Source organism: Salvelinus sp. IW2-2015, linkage group LG33 (assembly GCF_002910315.2).
Source record: "Salvelinus sp. IW2-2015 linkage group LG33, ASM291031v2, whole genome shotgun sequence".
NCBI classification, from domain to species: domain Eukaryota; kingdom Metazoa; phylum Chordata; class Actinopteri; order Salmoniformes; family Salmonidae; genus Salvelinus; species Salvelinus sp. IW2-2015.
The window spans coordinates 9,038,108-9,056,574 of NC_036872.1; the positions used below are offsets into that span (position 1 = coordinate 9,038,108).

Here is an 18,467-nt window from a genome sequence, read left to right on the forward strand (position 1 = left end):
CGCGGCCCTTGCAGAGCAAGGTGCAACCCTACTTAAGTCTCAGAGCAAGTGACGTAACTGATTGAAATGCTAGTAGCGCGTAACCTGCTAACTAGCTAGCCATTTCACATCCGTTACACTCACCCCCCTTTCAACCTCCTCCTTTTCCGCAGCAACCAGTGATCCGGGTCACGGCACCAATGTAACAATAACTTTAAACCGTCCCCTCGCCCCGACACGGGCGCGAACCAGGGACCCTCTGCACACATCAACAACGGTCGCCCACGAAGCATCGTTACCCATCGCTCCACAAAGCCGCGGCTTTTGCAGAGCAAGGTGCAAACCCTACTTAAGTCTCAGAGCAAGTGACGTAACTGATTGAAATGCTAGTAGCGCGTACCTGCTAACTAGCTAGCCATTTCACATCCGTTACACTGGTACATAAACCCAACCTGTACTATATTAAGGAAGGGTTGCTAGACCTGAAGCATTGACCAGTGAGGCTTTTTTAAGATGACCAATTAAATAGATGTAAAATGCCTTCGCTGCTCATTTAATTAAAATGTGCATAATAGAAGTACTCAAGGAAATTTGAGAAGTGCAGTATCCTGTCCATTACCCCATAGACAGGAAGCACAGCAGTTCCCTATGATTTGAGTAAACACAGCGAGTGAAGAAGCACAATATCGCCTTGTTCAAAAAGGTAGTTGAGGCACATTAGCCTATAGGCCTACAATAGCTCTGCAATAGGTCTTACAGGCCTTGAACAGGTTTGTGTTCCACTCACTCAGCAACATTTATTTTCCTTTCCTTGCAATCATCTTTTTAAATCCTGTGAGTTGCAGTGCTGGAGTTCAGGGATTTTAAACCTCAGATTCTATGAGGTTGTGTGGGCTTCAAGTCATAAATTGCACTTATTCCATGGCCCAAACTGTGACATGAAAGTAAACAACAACTCAGATACTTGTAGGGCCTTTTGTTGTTATTGTTGTTGATTAAAGGTCAAGTTGTGTAACACAGACCACTTCACTACTGATAACATATTTGGCAGATAGCATTTCTCGGATAATGGTATGCTAGACGAGCCTATACCTTGTAGAGATACTGCTTTAGTCTGCTTGCCTTGGGTTTTTCTTCTGCTATGCAATAATGCTAGTCTCTTTGCATTACTTTTTTTTACATGCAGCTACTACCATCATGCAAATGTAGTATGTATTATTCTGTACAGATTTTAGGTAGAGCAGGTAACATCAACTGCTTGTTATGGGACTAGGCCCACTTTCGAGTCGCTTTTCTTCTGAGGACACTCCCTACCACTGTCCGACGTCACCGACCAGGAGTGAATGGTCTCTGTAAAAATACATGGAATTGATGAAAGGGAAAGGCTCAAGCCTGTACGAAACATGATCGTTTTTTCTATTTGTATTATAGGCAAACGTGTAGCGGAATAATCAACGTTTTCCTATTCAAGGCACACGGATGACGAGTTTTTCCGTTTTGTAAAGTTAACATGCGATTGGTGTTGCGTGTTTTTTCGTGTTGTTTTTTTTTGTTGCGAGTGAGAGATAATTGTATTCATGTCTAGCGGATTGGAATGAAAGTCCGCCATATTCTGCTTTACCACGCCCGGGAGTCGAGCTATTGGAAATAAAGCGGACACGTTTTTTCATGTCTTTTTTCATCAAACGGATGATATGATAGGACTATATTGGACGTAGGATATGAAGACATGCCTTTTAATAAAAGACGTGAAAAGGATGACTGGGCAAGAATGAGAATGCTTATCACAAAGACTACGGACGGATCTGTTGATCATATTTAGAAGAGAATTCACACTACCCATTACCCAATTAGAATTTTACTGACATTTAGTTAACTCCCCGAGCTACTGTCTTCTGACTGACAGGCGACCAGAAAGGACACGAAACGGGGGGCAACACAAATATACATTTTATTTTAACCACATCTAGGCTATGTCCTATTTATATTAAACGCGTCCATGTTTTTTTCTGCAGCTGTGAGGGCGTGATATGATATTCGTTAACTGTTATCATTTATTGCAAGTGGAATCTGCATAAAGAAGCAGGAAAAGTGATTTTAAAAGAATGACCCTTGACTCCATAATGGCGTGTTGCCTCAGCGAGGAGGCGAAAGAAGCCAGGCGGATCAACGACGAGATCGAAAGGCAGCTCCGCCGGGATAAGAGGGATGCTCGGCGGGAATTGAAGCTGTTGCTTCTCGGTAAGCTAGTGGTGATGATGAGATGCAAGTAAAGCCCAAAATTCCATATAGGTAGTGATACGCGAGCTACGCCTGCGAATCAGCCTGTTAACTTTGTAACCAGCCACACATGTCGAATTGCAGTTTTCAATCTTACGTGTTCCAAAGCCATCTTATTTGAATATATACTGAACAAAAATATAAATGCAACAATTACAAAAATGTTACTGAGTTACAGTTCATGTAAGGAAATCAGTTAATTAAAATAAATACATTTGGCCCAAATCAATGGATTTCACATGACTGGGAATACAAATATGCATATGTTGGTCACAGATACCTTTAAAAAAAGTAGGGCAGTGGATCAGTAAACCAGTCAGTATCTGGTGTGACCACCATTTGCCTCATGCACCAAGACACATCTCCTTTGCATAGAGTTGATCAGGCTGTTGATTGTGGCCTGTGGAATGTTGTCCCATTCCTCTTCAATGGCTGTGCGAAGTTGCTGGATGTTGGAGGGAATTGGAACACGCTGTTGTACACGTTGATCCAGAGCATCCCAAACATGCTCAATGGGTGACATGTCTGGTGAGTATGCAGGCCATGGAAGAACTGGGACACGACAATGGGCCTCAGGATCTCGTCACGGTATCTCCATGCATTCAAATTGCCATCGATAAACTGCAATTGTATTCGTTGTCCGTAGCTTATGCCTGCCTATACCATAACCCCACCTCCACCATGGAGCACTCTGTTCACAACGTTGACATCAGCAAACCACACAACGCCATACACGTGGTCTGCGGTTGTGAGGCCGCTTGGACGTACTGCCAAATTCTCTAAAACGACTACGTTGTAGGCATCTTATGGTAGAGAATTAACATTAAATTATCTGACAACAGCTCTGGTGGACATTCCTGCAGTCAGCATACCAGTTGCACACTCCCTCAAAACTTAAGACATCTGTGGCATTGTGTTGTGTGACAAAACTGCACATTTTATTGTCCCCAGCACAAGGTGCACCTGTGTAACGATCAAGCTGTTTAATCAGCTTCTTGATATGCCACACCTGTCAGGTAGATGGATTATCTTGGCAAAGGACAAATGCTCACTAACAGGGATGTAAACAAATTTGTGCACAACATTTGAGAAAAATAACCCTTTTGTGCATATGTAAAAAAAAAAAAAGTGGGATCTTTTATTTCAGCTCATGAAACATGGAAGCAACACTTTACATGTTGCGTTTATATTTTTGTTCAGTGTATTTAGTTACCATTTTTTGAATCACTCGCACCATCCAACAATTGATTTCAGTGATAGCTGAGGATGATAGCTGTGATCCCTAAATCATTCCAAGTGGTTTCCGTCTGTTTACTGATGAGGCCAAAGTCTAGGCGTTTTATTGGTAGCAATTACAGGGTCTAGAACTCCTGAGATAAAAGCGTGTTTACAGTGGTGTTTACCTGTTGGCCTACACTATTAAGCATGTAGACATTCCTGCATGTTTCGAGTCCGAACGTTTGGCCCAACAATCTGTGCACGCCACTCGCACACATCTCTGAAATAGACAGCTGTTTTTGAAATGCTTCAGGTGATTGAAATCTGAACGCACTACCAGCGCTTTGAAAAGTTGTACGTAGTTATACTTTCCTGTGGATGTATTGTCTCACATTCCTACCTGCAAAAGGACCCACCGCACGGTCAACCAGTAAAGTACGTTAAAATATGATTTTATTCAGCATTCTGCTTGTGAGAGGACATTTTTCCAAACAAATGTACAGCATTAATCTCACACTGTGAACCAGAGGTATCACAGTCTGATTATCAGGCAAGCCTACCAATTGACTCTTGAAGAAGATGCCTAATGTTAACACAACTCTCCTTTTCTATTATACCCACAAAAAAATAAGGTTTTATTAGTGTTTACAAACAAGAAGGCCGCAAGCAAAAATAATAGCTTTAAAATATGTTTAGAGCTATCATGTGGATGTCATGGATTGTCAGTCCTTGCATCTAGAATGCTGGCTGTATGCCTATACCTATACCAAAACAAGTGGCAGGGACCACGTTTGATTGCTTATCTAATCCCAGAATGTAGCTTTAATGGACTATCTATTACAAAGTTACTATTAATGACTAAATGTAGTCTATTTGATCAACGTTTCATATATGGCCTACTGTATGATGAATGTTACTTACGTAAAAAGGCTGGGGGTTTTAGGTCTTTGGCTTGTAAATTAACTGGGTTCAAAAGGGGCAGATGTAATCAAATCAACTCCTAGCTGCCTGAACTGAAAGCCTGCACTCATAGGCCTACGGACATGGGTCAGTAAGCTGGATTTTCCTCACATTTGTTGCACGGCAGCAGCGAATCAACAATTCCTTGAAATGCAGTATGGGTAATTCACAGAAAAACCACTCATGTGGGAGGTCATTACTAACACTCTAACATTGACCGTTCACTTTAGTTTTACGAGTTTATCAAGGAAGTCCAACCATTGTTTGGCAGCTCTGTCGGCCATGTGTCAGTTTGGGGACTCCAGATACATTTTACATTTACATTTTAGTCATTTAGAAGACGCTCCTATGCAGAGCAACTCACAGGAGCAATTAGGGTTAAGTGCCTTGCTCAAGGGCACATTGGCCAATTTTTCACCTAGTCGGCTTGGTGATTCAAACCAGCGACCTTTCGACTACTGACCCAACACTCTTAACCGCTAGGCTACCTGCCGCCGAGATACAGTGAACTTTAGCATCGTTGCCATTGTTTTAACACTGTACTGTAACTATACTAGATCATCGTCCTTGTGTCAACAGTTTCCTGACTCGAATGCAACCCCTCAAACACCACTCAGAATACAGGCTCTCTAGAACCAGGCACACACTATAGATTTTTGACTGTCCCCTCTGAATGCAAACAAGTGGGGCCTCTTTCTACTCATTGGCTCTTTGTCATCACGCTGGAAGATGTGTATTCCACAGCCTCCTTGTGTTCTATGAAAACTGAGGCGGCGTTCCAGCCTGACTACATTGCAGACGCCTGCCATATCTCACAACATCTGGATAGGTGTTTAACATTTCAGCTAACCGCATCATATGACAAAGCAATCTGATGCCCAACTGTGCAGTCAATGGCATGGCGCACATCCATTGGTTGATGCAATGCAAAGACTGCAATGTAGCTGGCCTGGAAGGTAAGGAGGAGATGGTGGTGGAGACTCTTTCTTCCTTCCAATCTATAGCAGGGTGTGGTGTATACAGAGGAAGAGTCTGCTTTTTATGATGCAAAAATCTAAAATTGTATATTTCATGTTCATATCATGGCACTCCGCAGGTTCAAGAAAGGGGAAATAAAAACCTAGCTCGGTTCAGAGCACTTCACTTATAAACCAAAGAGTATTTCAAAAATCAACAAATTAAACAATCTCTTTTGTGGCTAGGCTTGACTTTGGCTTTTGGCTACGGAAATCACTCATGCACGTTCTTCGTCTTTTAATCCATAATTTTTCTTTGTCTCAATGTCCTCTTCTTTCCTTTTCTTGTTTCGTTGCTCTATATTTCTCCTCGTTTCTTTGTCGATTCGTTCCTCCCCTTCCGTGTCTCCATTGTTCTCTTTTGTCCGTGCGTAATTGGTCCTGTGCCTTCCCCTGCGCCGATAATAAGGGGTGTGCTTGGGGAGTCTTGTGACATCGTCAGGGATTCCCTGCGTTCCCCCGCCCCTCTGACTCCCATTGACCGCTACACCTCTGGATGGCTCACACACCCCCATCCTCAGAATCTACCCAGCAGGTCGAGTGGCCTCTCGCCGCGGCGGGACAGTAGTCTGCATTTCCGTGAGGGACCCTGAATCTGTAGTTACCCTACTGTTACTCTCTTTGTTTCTCGCCATGCAGGTGAGTGGTACGTGATCAGTCAATAGAGGCAATTTGCTTCCTAACAGATAATATCGCTAGCCCCTCTCTTTCAACCATGGCATATTTCCTTTTTCTTTCGGAGAGTTTACAGCTGATGTAGGCTATGGGGTGCTTGTCCTCTCCCAACCCCTTGGAGAGCTGCTCCTATGCCGAAATCAGAGGCCTCTGGCTGCACAATGAAGTCCCTGCCCAAGTTTGGTGAGCTTTGTACTGGTTTTGCGCACAGGGATTCTTTCAAATTTTGGAAAGCTATTTTGGCTGCTTGAGTCCGCTTCACCTGGGTGGGAAGGTCTTACTTTGTCAGGTCGGACAGTGGAGCGACTATAGATGCATAGTTGGGTATAAAGCACTGGTGGTAACTTGTGATCCCTAGGAAGGATCACACATGCTTTTACGCACTGGCCTTGGCCACTCCCAGATAGCCTCCACTTTCTTTGTCTGGGGGCATATGAGACCACTCCCAATCATGTACCCCAGATATTTTGCCTCACTTAACCCGAACCTGCATTTCTTGCTGTCAATCTAGCTCTACTTAGGCTCCCCAGCACGGCCCGTAGCCGTTGTAGGTGCGTCTCCCAGTCTTCTCTGGATCACCACGTCGTAGATGTAAGCTGCAACGTAAGCTTGGTGGGGTCTAAGTAGCTAGTCCATTAACCGCTGGAACGTCACGCCAGCTCCGTGAAGCCCGAAGGGTAATTTCACGTAATGTTAAAGGCTGTCTGACGTAGAAAACATTTTCTTTCCCCTGTCTTCTGGGGCCAAAGGCACCTGCCAATAGCCTTTATAGTGAGATCTAGGTTAGTTATGTAGCTCGCTTCTCCCAACCGCTCTATCAGCTCATCTACCCTCGGCATTGGGTATGCGTTCATTTGGAGATGTCATTCCTTCCTCAGAAGTCCTGAACAGAATCTCATCATTCCGTCTGGCTTCGGAACGAGAACTATCGGACTGGATCATGCGCTGTGGAACGACTCAATAACTCAAAATCAAATCAGATTTTATTGGTCGCATACACATATTTAGCAGATGTTATTGCAGGTGTAGCGAAGTGCTTGTGCTCCTAGCTCCAGCAGTGCAGTAGTATCTAACAATGCACACACATCTAAAAGTAAAAGAATGGAATTAAGAAATATATGAATATTAGGACGAGCAATGTCAGAGTCCGGGAGTATAAATATATTTATAAACTGGGTGGTTCGACCCCTGAATACTGATTGGCTGACAGCCGCGGTATATCAGACCGTATGACAAAACATTTATTTTTACTGCTCTAATTACGTTGGTAACCAGTTTATAATAGCAATAAGGCACCTCAGGGTTTGTGATATATGGCCAATACTCCGTGATGCGCCATGTCTAAAAATAGCCCTTAGCCATGGTATATTGGCCATATACCACACCCCCTAGTGCCTTATTGCTTAAATATGTGATGGGATGTATAGACCTTATATACATTATGGGCAGTATGAGGATAGAATATTTAGTATATCTGTAGAACACGTAGGATAGAATAGTATATATGCAGCAATAGCTTAATAAAACAGTATGTACACTTTATTAAAGTGACCAGTGTTCCATTATTAAAGTGACCAGTGATTCCATGTCTATGTACATAGGGCAGCAGCCTCTAAGGTGCACGGTTGAGTAACCGGGTTGTAGCCGGCTAGTGACAGTGACTAAATTCAGGGCAGGGTACTGGGTGGAAGCTGGCTAGTGATGGCTATTAAACAGTCTGATGGCCTTGAGATAGAAGCTGTTTTTCAGTCGCTCAGTCCCAGCTTAGATGCAGCTGTACTGACCTCCTGGATGATAGTGGGGTGAACATGCCGTGGCTCGGATGGTAGATGTCCTTGATGATATTTTGCCTTCATGTGACATCAGGTGCTGTAGGTGTTCTGGAGGGCAAGCAGTGTGCCCCCGGTAATGCCTTGGGCAGACTGCACCACCCTCTTGAGAGCCATGCGGTTGCAGGCAGTGCAGTTGCCATACCAGGGGGGATACAGCCCGACAGGAAGCCCTCATTGGTGCATCTGTAAACGAGGGTCTTAGGGCCCATAACAAATTTATTGGCACTGTTGCGCCTTCTTCACCACTCTGTCTGTGTGGGTAGACCATTTCAGATTGTCAGTGATGTGTACGCTGAGGAACTTGAAGCTTTTCACCTTCTTCACTGCTGCCCCGTCGATGTGGATGGGGGCGTGCTCCCTCTGCTGTCTCCTGAAGTCCACAATCAGCTCCTTCATTTTGTAGACGTTGAGGGAGAGGTTATTTTCCTGGCACCACTCCGCCAGGGCCCTCACCTCTTCCCTGTAGGCTGTCTCGTTGTTGTTGGCAATCAGGCCTATTACTATTGTGTTGTCTGCGAACTTGAGTTGGATGATTGAGTTGGAGGGGTGCGTGGTCACATAGTCATCAGGAAATAAGGGAAGGGGCTGAGCATGCACCCTTGTGGGGCCCCTTTGTTGAGGATCAATGTAGCGGAGGTATTGTTTCCTACCTTCATCACCTGGGGAAAGCCCGTTGGGAAGTCCAGGACTCAGTTGCACAGGGCGGGGTTCAGACCCAGGTGAATGATGAGCTTGGAGGGTACTATGGTGTTGAAGGCTGAGCTGTAGTCAATGAAAAGCATTCTTACATAGGTATTCCTCTTATCTAGATGGGATAGGGCAGTGCGATGGCGATTGCATTGTCTGGGGATCTATTGGGGCGGTATGCAAATTGAGGTGGGTCTCGGGTCTCAGGTAAGGTGGAGGTGATATGATCCTTAACTAGCCTCTCAAAGCACTTCATGATGACAGAAGTGAGTGCTACGTGGTGATAGTCATTTAGTTCAGTTACCTTTGCTTTCTTGGAAACAGGAACAATGGTGAACATCTTGAAGCCAGTGGGGACAGCAGACTGGGATAGGGAGAGATTGAATATTTCTGTAAACACTCCAGCCAGCTGGTCGGCACATGCTCTGAGGATGCGGCTAGGGATGCCGTCTGGGCCGGCAGCCTTGCGAGGGTTAACACGCGTAAATGTCTTACTCACGTTGGCAACGGAGAACGAGAGCCCACAGACCTCAGGAGCGGCCCACGTCGGTGGCACTGTGCTTTCCTCAAAGCGGGCGAAGAAGGTGTTTAGCTTGTATGGGAGCAAGACATTTGTGCCCACGATGTGGCTGGTTTTCCCTTTGTAATCCTTGATTGTCTGGTGTCCCTGCCACATACGTCTCGTGTCTGTGCCGTTGAATTGCAACTCCACTTTCTCTGTACTGATGTTTTGCCTGTTTGATTGCCTTACGAAGGGCATAACTGCACTGTTTGGATTCAACCATATTCCCAGTCACCTTGCCGTGGTTAAATGGGCTGGTTCGCGCTTTCAGTTTTGCATGAATGCTGCCATCTATCCACGGTTTTTGGTTTGGGTATGTTTTGATAATCACAGTAGGAACAACATCCCCTATACACATCCTGATGAACTCAGTCACGGTGTCTGTATATACGTCAATGTTATTCTCAGAGGCTACCCGAATAGAGTCGTGAACCTTGTTGCCATCCCAGAAGAGAGAGTAACAATGGTTGAGAACACAAAACATTTTTATGGTCTAATATTGTAAGAAATAACAAAAATAAATGTAAAAAATACTGCCAAGTTCCTTAGGAGCTAGAAGCAGAGCTTCCATGTCTGTCAGCGCCATCTCTCTCACTCCCTCCCTGATGATATATCGTCAGTCAGCAGGGATTCTGTAAGGCCTTAAGTTTACTCTCTTGCCTGGCTCTGTGTATAAATTATGCTGGATGAGGTATGTATTCCCTGGGAGGGAGGAAAATACCTCCCAGTGTCGGTCAACAAGGGCCCGTGGGTTCTGCTCTTGCTCGCACGTCAGCGACCCCAAACTTCGGGGCTAGGAAGTCCGGTTGTAGGCTCTTTGTTGCGCTTGCAGCGCGCTCCCCATGTGTTCCTTCACTATTTGCCACACCGTGGCCATCAGGTCTCGCATTAGAGCGACATGTTCTATCAGTGTTCTGTGGGCTGGGCTTCCCACGCCTCCTTGGCGAGGTCCTGGATCCCTCTGCACTGCCTCCCATATAACAGATAGAATGGAGAGAAGCCCGTTGACAACTGGGGCACCTTCCTAAGAGCAAACAACAAGTGAGGTAATAACATGTCTCAGTTCCTGCCGTCTCACTCAATCGCCTTCTTCAGCATAGACTTAACAGTTTTAATCAGGCGTTCACATAAATCATTGTTTTGTGGATGATATACACTTGTGAGTATTTTACTCATATTGTACAAGGTGTGCAAGTATTTCATTATGCGGGACATAAACGGGGTCACTTGGTCCGACAAAATAGAGGAGGGTAGGCCAACTCTGGAGAAATCTGAACCAACTCTGGAGAAATCCCTTTAGTGGACATATTTAGCTGGGGAATGGCTTCCGGGTAGTGTGTTTCATATTCGATTACCACCAGTATATATTCGTGCCTTCTGCTGATTTGGGAATAGGACCCACCAGATCCATTGCTATCTGCTCAAAGGGTGTTTCAATGGTGGAATGAGCAGGTTTCTGTAATTGACTTCGGGGGTCGTCTTTTGGCACTGGTCGCATGACTAACAGTACTTTTCTACATCATTCGTAATATGGGGCCAGTAGAATCTACTCATGATGCGCTCTTTAGTTTTGTTAACGGCCAAGTGGCCTCCCAGCACGTGCTAATGCTCCAGGTACAGTAGAGTACAGTGTCTCTATATGATCCAGGCACCATTAAGAGATCTAGAACCTCGTCCCTTCTCTTAACCACCCAGTACAGTAAGCCCAGTAATACGCGGATTTACCTCATTGATGCCCTACAATCGATTCCCATCCACTACTTTCACTTTGCGCCGCCCCAAGACCAGGTCTGTGTCCTGCAACTGTGCGGTGCCGAACTGTACTTTCAACTCATCAGATAAAGGAAAATCTTGGCTGTCTATTCTCAGTGGGGGGAATTGGTCTCCTCCCGCTCTCTGTTGGGAGACCTGGGCACATGTCATCCTCTGTCGTTTCTTGAAACAGCTGCCTCAGCCTCTGATCTAGAATTGTATTTTTCTTCCCCCCCAGCACTTGATCTGGGTGAAGAAGAGACGTCTGTCTTCCTGTAGTGCCAGTAGGGCGCGGCGAGTGCGCGCCTGTTGGGGATGTGTTTTCTCAGAGTGTGCCAGGGACTGCTTCGCTTTGCTTCTGTGTATCGGGGCGGTTCTGTTTACGCTGCCATAGGTTCTCGAACAGCTTACAGTATCTCCTAGCAGTACAGGTAAATGGTTCACCACCCCCATTTTTATAGTGCACTTGCCTTTGGTAGTTACTAACGTAACCTGCGCCACTGGGTATCTGCGTGTCTCACCATGGATACAGGAGACTGACATCTGTTCCTGACACAAATCTCCTTCCTGTTCTGTGACAGAACTAGGCTAATCTTACTTCCTGAGTCTAGGGCTGTGGCAGTCACAGCATTTTGTCAGCCGGTTATTGTCATGCAAAAGTATGCCAGTCTCACGGTAATTGACTGTTAATTAACATAAACAGGTTTAGCATCTCTAGGCCTCCACGCATACAAGCCTCCACGCACATTTTTTAAAGTTGAATAAATCAATTTAATATACGTCATCACAATAAATCTATTATTTATTTTAGTCAGGTCTAAAGAAACATTATGATATGAAGAAAATGTATTTCAGAAGAACAGAATATGTTGGCCTACTGTATGTTATCTGGCTATGATCCATGCAATAGGCTGTAGGCTTGTTCATTTAGCTGACAAGATTTGCTTATAAGTCAAGTGCCGTTATTTTATATTATATGATTTTATAGTGAGAAGAATATAATTTAACTTAGCTGAATAAAATAGAAAGGATATTTTTCCCATTCCGGAGCAAGTGCGCATACGAAGTGGCTATGTTGAGTGTAAAAGTGATCATTTGAAACACATCCTATACACCTGGTTAGAGTTATTTGGCAACTTTAGTTGCGGATGATACAAACCTTAGAATGTCTTAGAAATCAAACATGTACAGACTGCATGATGCGACTATAGGCTTTTGATGATTTGAGAAAGTAAAAAAAAAAAAAGCTTGCGATCAGTTCCTTGCCTCGGCTGCACACGCTGTTCTCTCATCAAGTGATCATATTTTCACCCATCAGACAATTCTCAACTTAATCTTTACTAATATGTAAAATTGGTTTCAATTTAGAATGTCCCATTATCAAATGGGCAGGAACAGGGGCAGGGGATAAAAATACCTGTCATCAGTATGCAGTCGAATAGCAAATGGAGTCCGCACGCTTTCCCATGGTCCGTTTTTCAATGATGCCAGGTAGGCTACTTGCTACTAGCTGAGCTGTGCTTCATATGAGCAGCCGAGAAATAAATATAACAACACTTATATTACTCCATGCATCAACCACTGTTTGAGGAGCATGCTCTCGCTGGGCGCTGGTGATATTCCGGCCTAAACTCTGTACGCCAGGGGCTCTCCAACCCTGTTCCTGCAGCTACCCAGTGCTTAATTTGGGAAACTAAATTAAATCTGTTCGGGAGCATCGATAGTAACATGTTTTCACAACAAAACATATTCCACTAAACTGTTGACAGCCCCTCTGCACGCTCTAGAAAGGAATAAAGGAGAGAGAGGAGGAGATGGAAACGGATAGTGGTGAGATATTCTGTATCCCTAAAGGTAATGTGTCACCCAATTAATCATGAAAATATAAAAAATGCCCTATTGCTAGGCTATTCAAAATCAAATACAAATTCACTATAATTGTAGGCTAACTCTCTGTAAGCCTCCCTGCACAATCAATGAACCAACAGCATCGCCTGGGGCTAAACTTTCTCTCCCAGAATCATGGATAGAAATGTTGGAGTGTAGCATAAAGTGAGATTGTAATCCACGTGAGACGAGCTAGTAGAATGATGGGGGAAGACTGCTACCTTGATAAAGTCCATCCTTAGAACACATAATAATTGGTATCTATAGTTTAGGTGTGGTTTACCTGCTGCTCTGTTGATGACAATCACATCCCTGTCATTTAATACACTGTCACCTTACCACATACATAAATGTACTGCCTCAGTCACCAACTAGTCCAGTTGCTAAAGTTGTAACAAGCTAAATCAAATGAAGGTACCTTTGGGAGTTCTATACTAGATCAGTGTGGTTCGCACTGCATTTCCTACATGCAATGCCCATCTATCAGGGAATGCAGGCCTTAAGGGAGTCAGAGGGTTTGGTCTGGCTCATATGATGGGTGTACCCACCACTCCCTAAACTGACTTTTTGCAAGGTGGCATCCTATGACAGTGCCACGTTGAAAGTCACTGAGCTCTTCAGTAAGGCCATTCTACTGCCAATGCTTGTCTATGGAGATTGCATTGCAGTGTGCTCGATTTTATACACCTGTCAGCAACGTGTGGCTGAAATAGCCAAATCCACTAATTTGAAATGGTATCCACATATGCAGAAATCGCTCTGCCATTTCCTGGTTGCTAAAATTTGAATTGGTCGCCTAATTTCTGTTTATGTGACAAAACAAGCAAGTATAGTGTAGAGAATCATTGTACCATCTAAACCGCTGTGAAATATATTTTACATAACCAAAAATATTGTGTTTGAAGCTGGTGTACAAAACTGAAAGTAAAAGACACAAAAACGAAACTTACGAACGGGATGCATAGAAATAGCGCATGTAGAACAGATCTAACGCTTCTTATACTTGCTTTCAATAAGAATGATAGATCTATAACTGTTATATGTGCACTATTTCTTTACTTCCCATTCTAAAAGTTTTTACTTTTACTTTCAGTTTTGTACACCAGCTTCAAACAGCTGGAAAAATATATATTTTTGGTTATTGAAAAGAGATTTCACAGTGGTTTAGATGGTACAATGATTCTCTACGCTTGTTTTGTCACAAACTGAAATTAGGATAACTATTAGAATTTCAGCAACCAGGAAATGGCAGAGCGATTTATGCGTAGTGCACATTTAACACTATGATTTGACTATTAGATGTCAAAGCAATGAAATAACTAGGGCTTTACAATGATGGTGAAAACGTGAGACATTTGGGAGTGTGGGTTAAAGTCACAGAGGGTGCACAGAGGGAAATACATTATATCACATAGAGCAAATCTTTATTCAGATTCAAAATCAGATTTATTGAATTCTCCATGTGGTCTATATTAAAGGGCACTTCATTTAATATAAAAGGATTTCAGAATGTAATATTGGTGCACAATTTCTACTTAACATATCAAACGGACGCAAAAGGCTATCATTTTGTGGAACGACCCAGTAGTGTTAACGTTAAATTCTGCCCATTGGACGTAGGTTGCAATGCTCTCGTCAAGTTTGTTTGTTTATTTGTCAAATGCACATTAAAAACATGGAGTCTACTTGACTGATAATATATCATGTTTGTAGTCATTTTTGTAGTAATTTAAATGCATTTTAGTGCCTTTGGTACATGTCAGGTAAAATAAAAATGCATTTTGACAAAATATATAATTTAATATAAAAAATGTTTGCCATGTTTTAATTAAAATGTATTTCTTACAAGTAAATGTAAATGCATGTAGGAGTATTTCACAAAACATTACCAAATACATTTTAAAATGAATTGACCTAATATTTTGATAAACATATATTTCAGAATGTATTTTAAAATACATTAAATATATCTTACGATGCATTTAACATATATTGTGATATACAGTTTACATACATTTATAAATACATTTTAAATACATTCCATAATATATGTTGGAATGTGTTTAAAATGCATTGATTACATTTTTTTCTATATATATATATATATATATATATATATATATATATATATATATATAAATATATACCTTATTTGGCCAATTTTAAATATTTCACAAATATTTCAAAACATGTACATTTTAAAACTCAGTATCGGTAAATAATGCCTCACAATTCTTCAAAGACCCATGTATTCCTTCCTTCCCCTCCTCTCACCCATCTCCCCCTTTCCCAGGTACTGGAGAGAGTGGGAAGAGCACCTTCATTAAACAGATGAGAATCATCCATGGCACGGGCTACTCAGAGGAGGACAAGCGCGGCTTCACCAAGCTGGTGTACCAGAACATCTTCACTGCCATGCAGTCCATGATCCGCGCCACGGAGACCCTCATGATCCCTTACAAATATGAACACAACAAGGTAAGGAGGGTGGGAGAGGGAAAGAAGGGAAGTTGTGGGACAGAGTGGGAACGAAAGCTGTGTGTGTATGTGAGTGCGTGTGCGAGAGAGAGATGTGTTAGTGAGCATAAGAAGATGACTCTATCTTTCATAGTCATGGAACAGCCTTCCACATTCACATCCTGTCTGTTTTGGTATTTCCTGTGTCTTCCTGTCACTCTCAACCCATTCCATGTCATCCAGCCAAGGGTGTGTGTGTGTGAGAGAGAGAAAAATAGTTATCTGGTGTACTGAGGTCATATTTCTCAGTTTCAGTTGTCTGCGTAGACTGAAACTGCTCATATGAATTCCTCCTCTTTGATTAAGACTGGTGTCCTTTATCCTGAGCCTTAGTCTAATTCAGGCTATTATTTTGGTTACAGAGAAAAGAGAGGTCTCAAAAATCTAGAACTGCAGGTAATTCCACATGAAACTGTCCAATTGAGGTACTGAGACCTATCAGTTGTTGACGGGCCATGTCTTATATGAATCACTAGGCCTGGTGTGACATCTGACCATGTAGTCTCAGGTTGTTAATAGAGGATAGGGTCGTTCCCTTATGTATGTTACGTTGTATACATGTTGTTCTTTAGTGTTCATATAGTCATCACAAGTTTTAAGTGACCTGGATTGTATATGAAGCCTGTGGTATTTTCCTGGTGTGTTATGTTGGCTTGAGGATTGGATACATTCAACGGGGCAGTAGCATGTCATTCCCCGGTTGTCACCGGGCAAAAACAATCACTAACATTTGGGGTTTTGGTGTACAAGGTACAGTAGAGATAAGTAATGAGGTGAGGTCAGATAATGAAGTGAAGCCAGTCATGTGACTCGGGGGATTTCAGAATCCCACCTTTTCTAAATAATTGTAGAACGAAATACTGCTGGAGTTGGGCTAGGTGGGCTATGTGGTAGCTTCATATTAGGCCCTTAGAGTCCTCTGTGGAGCGGCATATAGTGAAACAAATAGGCTGTGTTCTTTTTTTGCAGTTGCACTCGCTGTTCATCTCAGAATATTACTATATCAGATTAAATTGCTTCCTAATGTCACGGATCCCTCCGGAACTGTTATTACGCACACCTGGTCCCTATTCCCATTGATTAGTAATTGTATAAGTGTGCCCTTTGTTTACCATTGTCCTGTCGATTATTGTTCCGATATCCGTTGGTCGTTTGAGTACCTGTGCTGTGGCCTGTTACGGGTCTCGTGTGATAATCATTGTGCGATTGTGTATTTATTCGAGGTACTCCTCGCTCATTTGGGTCTCAACCCTGTGTTTGGTATACGTGTTTGTTTGGTCTTCGTCCCCGTGCCTTTACACGGCACGCTGTAGTTTGGCAATAAAAATCCCTATTACGCATTCCTGCGCCTGTCTCCCGATCCCTTATACCAGCATGACACCTAACATGCTGACCACGTTGTGATCGCGAGCGTTGCAAAATAAATGTACACATACATGTTATTCAATCATTGCACCCACACTGCTCGCGCGCGCCAACGAGGGTCTGCGTTGCCAAGCGCAAACATAGAAGTCAGTTCTATTTGTGACGCTGAACGCGGTGCAAGTCCTGCCTCTCCCATCTCCTCATTGGTTTATAGAAGCATATACCCACGTGCCATCTCCTCATTGGTTATACCCACGTGGGTGATTGAAAGTTGAACTGAGGTCGGTCGGTCGTGGTAATACACCTATGAAAGTTAGATGCCAATCGCCATATAGAGTGCAAAGACGAAAAAGCCTAGAAGGAGGCGAGATGACTAGAAAGGATTCGATTGACCGTTTTATGTATGGAATAATTGTCGGAGTAGAGGACCTTGTGCATTTCAGGTAAAAAAACAACTCAACGTTTATATCCCAGGACAAATTAGCTAGCAGCAGCAATCTAGCTAAATAGGACAATTAGCTAGCAACTGCAAGCTAGCTAGCTAAATTGCCATAAATGTTTAATGCTTTTCGACCTGTTCCCAAACTAATATAATTGGTTCAGAGTTTGTTTTGATATTTCAACCTGCGTGCCGTGATCGCGTTTAGTGTCGGGGGACAAAATCAATTTGCGCACGATGGCGCACGCGCGTTTCTGGTCTGGGCATGGTGTTAGACATTAATTAAACACCTATTCAAGTGTCGCGAGATCTGATCGTCTCCGCATTACAACTGTAAAATAGTCCACCCGGAACCCGGCCATACTCACCGACAGGATTGTTTGCCTGAGCCTGGGTTATGCTTTAGTACCAATTCAGACTCACTGAACCTTGAATTAATGCCATTTAATTTATATATTTGTTTCTGTCGACTAAAAGTCTGACCTGGAGGAGTGTCTCAGCCTGTTTTTTCTTCCCTCCCTCAGGGCAACGCTAACGTGGTCCAAGAGGTGGACGTGGAGAAAGTCTACACGTTTGAGAACCCCTACATAAACGCCATCAAGTGTTTATGGAATGACCCGGGCATCCAGGAGGCTTACGACCGGAGACGGGAGTACCAGCTGTCGGACTCTACCAAATAGTGAGTAAATGAGATCTCTAACTCTACTACTACATCACATTTCCCCTCCTGCTAGACAGTGGGCACTCACAATACCCCTCCCCCCCTTTTTTTGTCTCCATAGTTACATGAATGCATTGGACCGGATCGCAGAAACCTCTTACCTGCCCACCCAGCAGGATGTGCTGAGGGTTAGGGTCCCCACTACGGGCATCATTGAGTACCCCTTCGACCTCCAGAGTGTCATCTTCAGGTATGCCAACCCTCAATCTCACTGAGCTGTTCAATTCTATTCTACTACACTCCATTATATTCTATTCTATTCTATAACCGACACAGTGTGAGAAAGTGAGATTGAGGTTTGTCTCTGTACTCACACTAGGCACTGCTTATATGTAGCCTTCAACTTCCATACTGATGTAGTGGGGAGAACAGACCAGAGGGTGGAGCTCTATCAATTGATGTTATATTCTTAGGGTATCTAGAGTACAGACTTGCAAGTTCACTATAGCTCATTCTTAGATAAACGTGTGTAACAATGGTTCCATTGAAACAGTAGCTCATGCCTTGCTTTACTGTGGATTGTACAACAACATTAGGGATTATATTTTATCAGCTGTCCAGCGAAAATAGTAATTTT

General features: G+C 43.3%; 1 protein-coding gene across 1 annotated transcript in view; it reads left to right on the forward strand.

Annotated features, from left to right (window-relative positions):
• Positions 1-1,144: 1,144 nt before the first annotated feature.
• The window catches only part of LOC111957798 (guanine nucleotide-binding protein G(q) subunit alpha), a 32,595-nt gene continuing 15,272 nt past the window's right edge, over positions 1,145-18,467 (forward strand). Inside the window, exons 1-4 of the mRNA XM_023978813.2 lie at positions 1,145-2,220; positions 15,142-15,326; positions 17,694-17,848; positions 17,952-18,080. Coding sequence (XP_023834581.1) covers positions 2,085-2,220; positions 15,142-15,326; positions 17,694-17,848; positions 17,952-18,080 — 605 coding nt within the window. The 5' untranslated portion in view covers positions 1,145-2,084. The remainder of the gene's footprint in view (positions 2,221-15,141; positions 15,327-17,693; positions 17,849-17,951; positions 18,081-18,467) is intronic.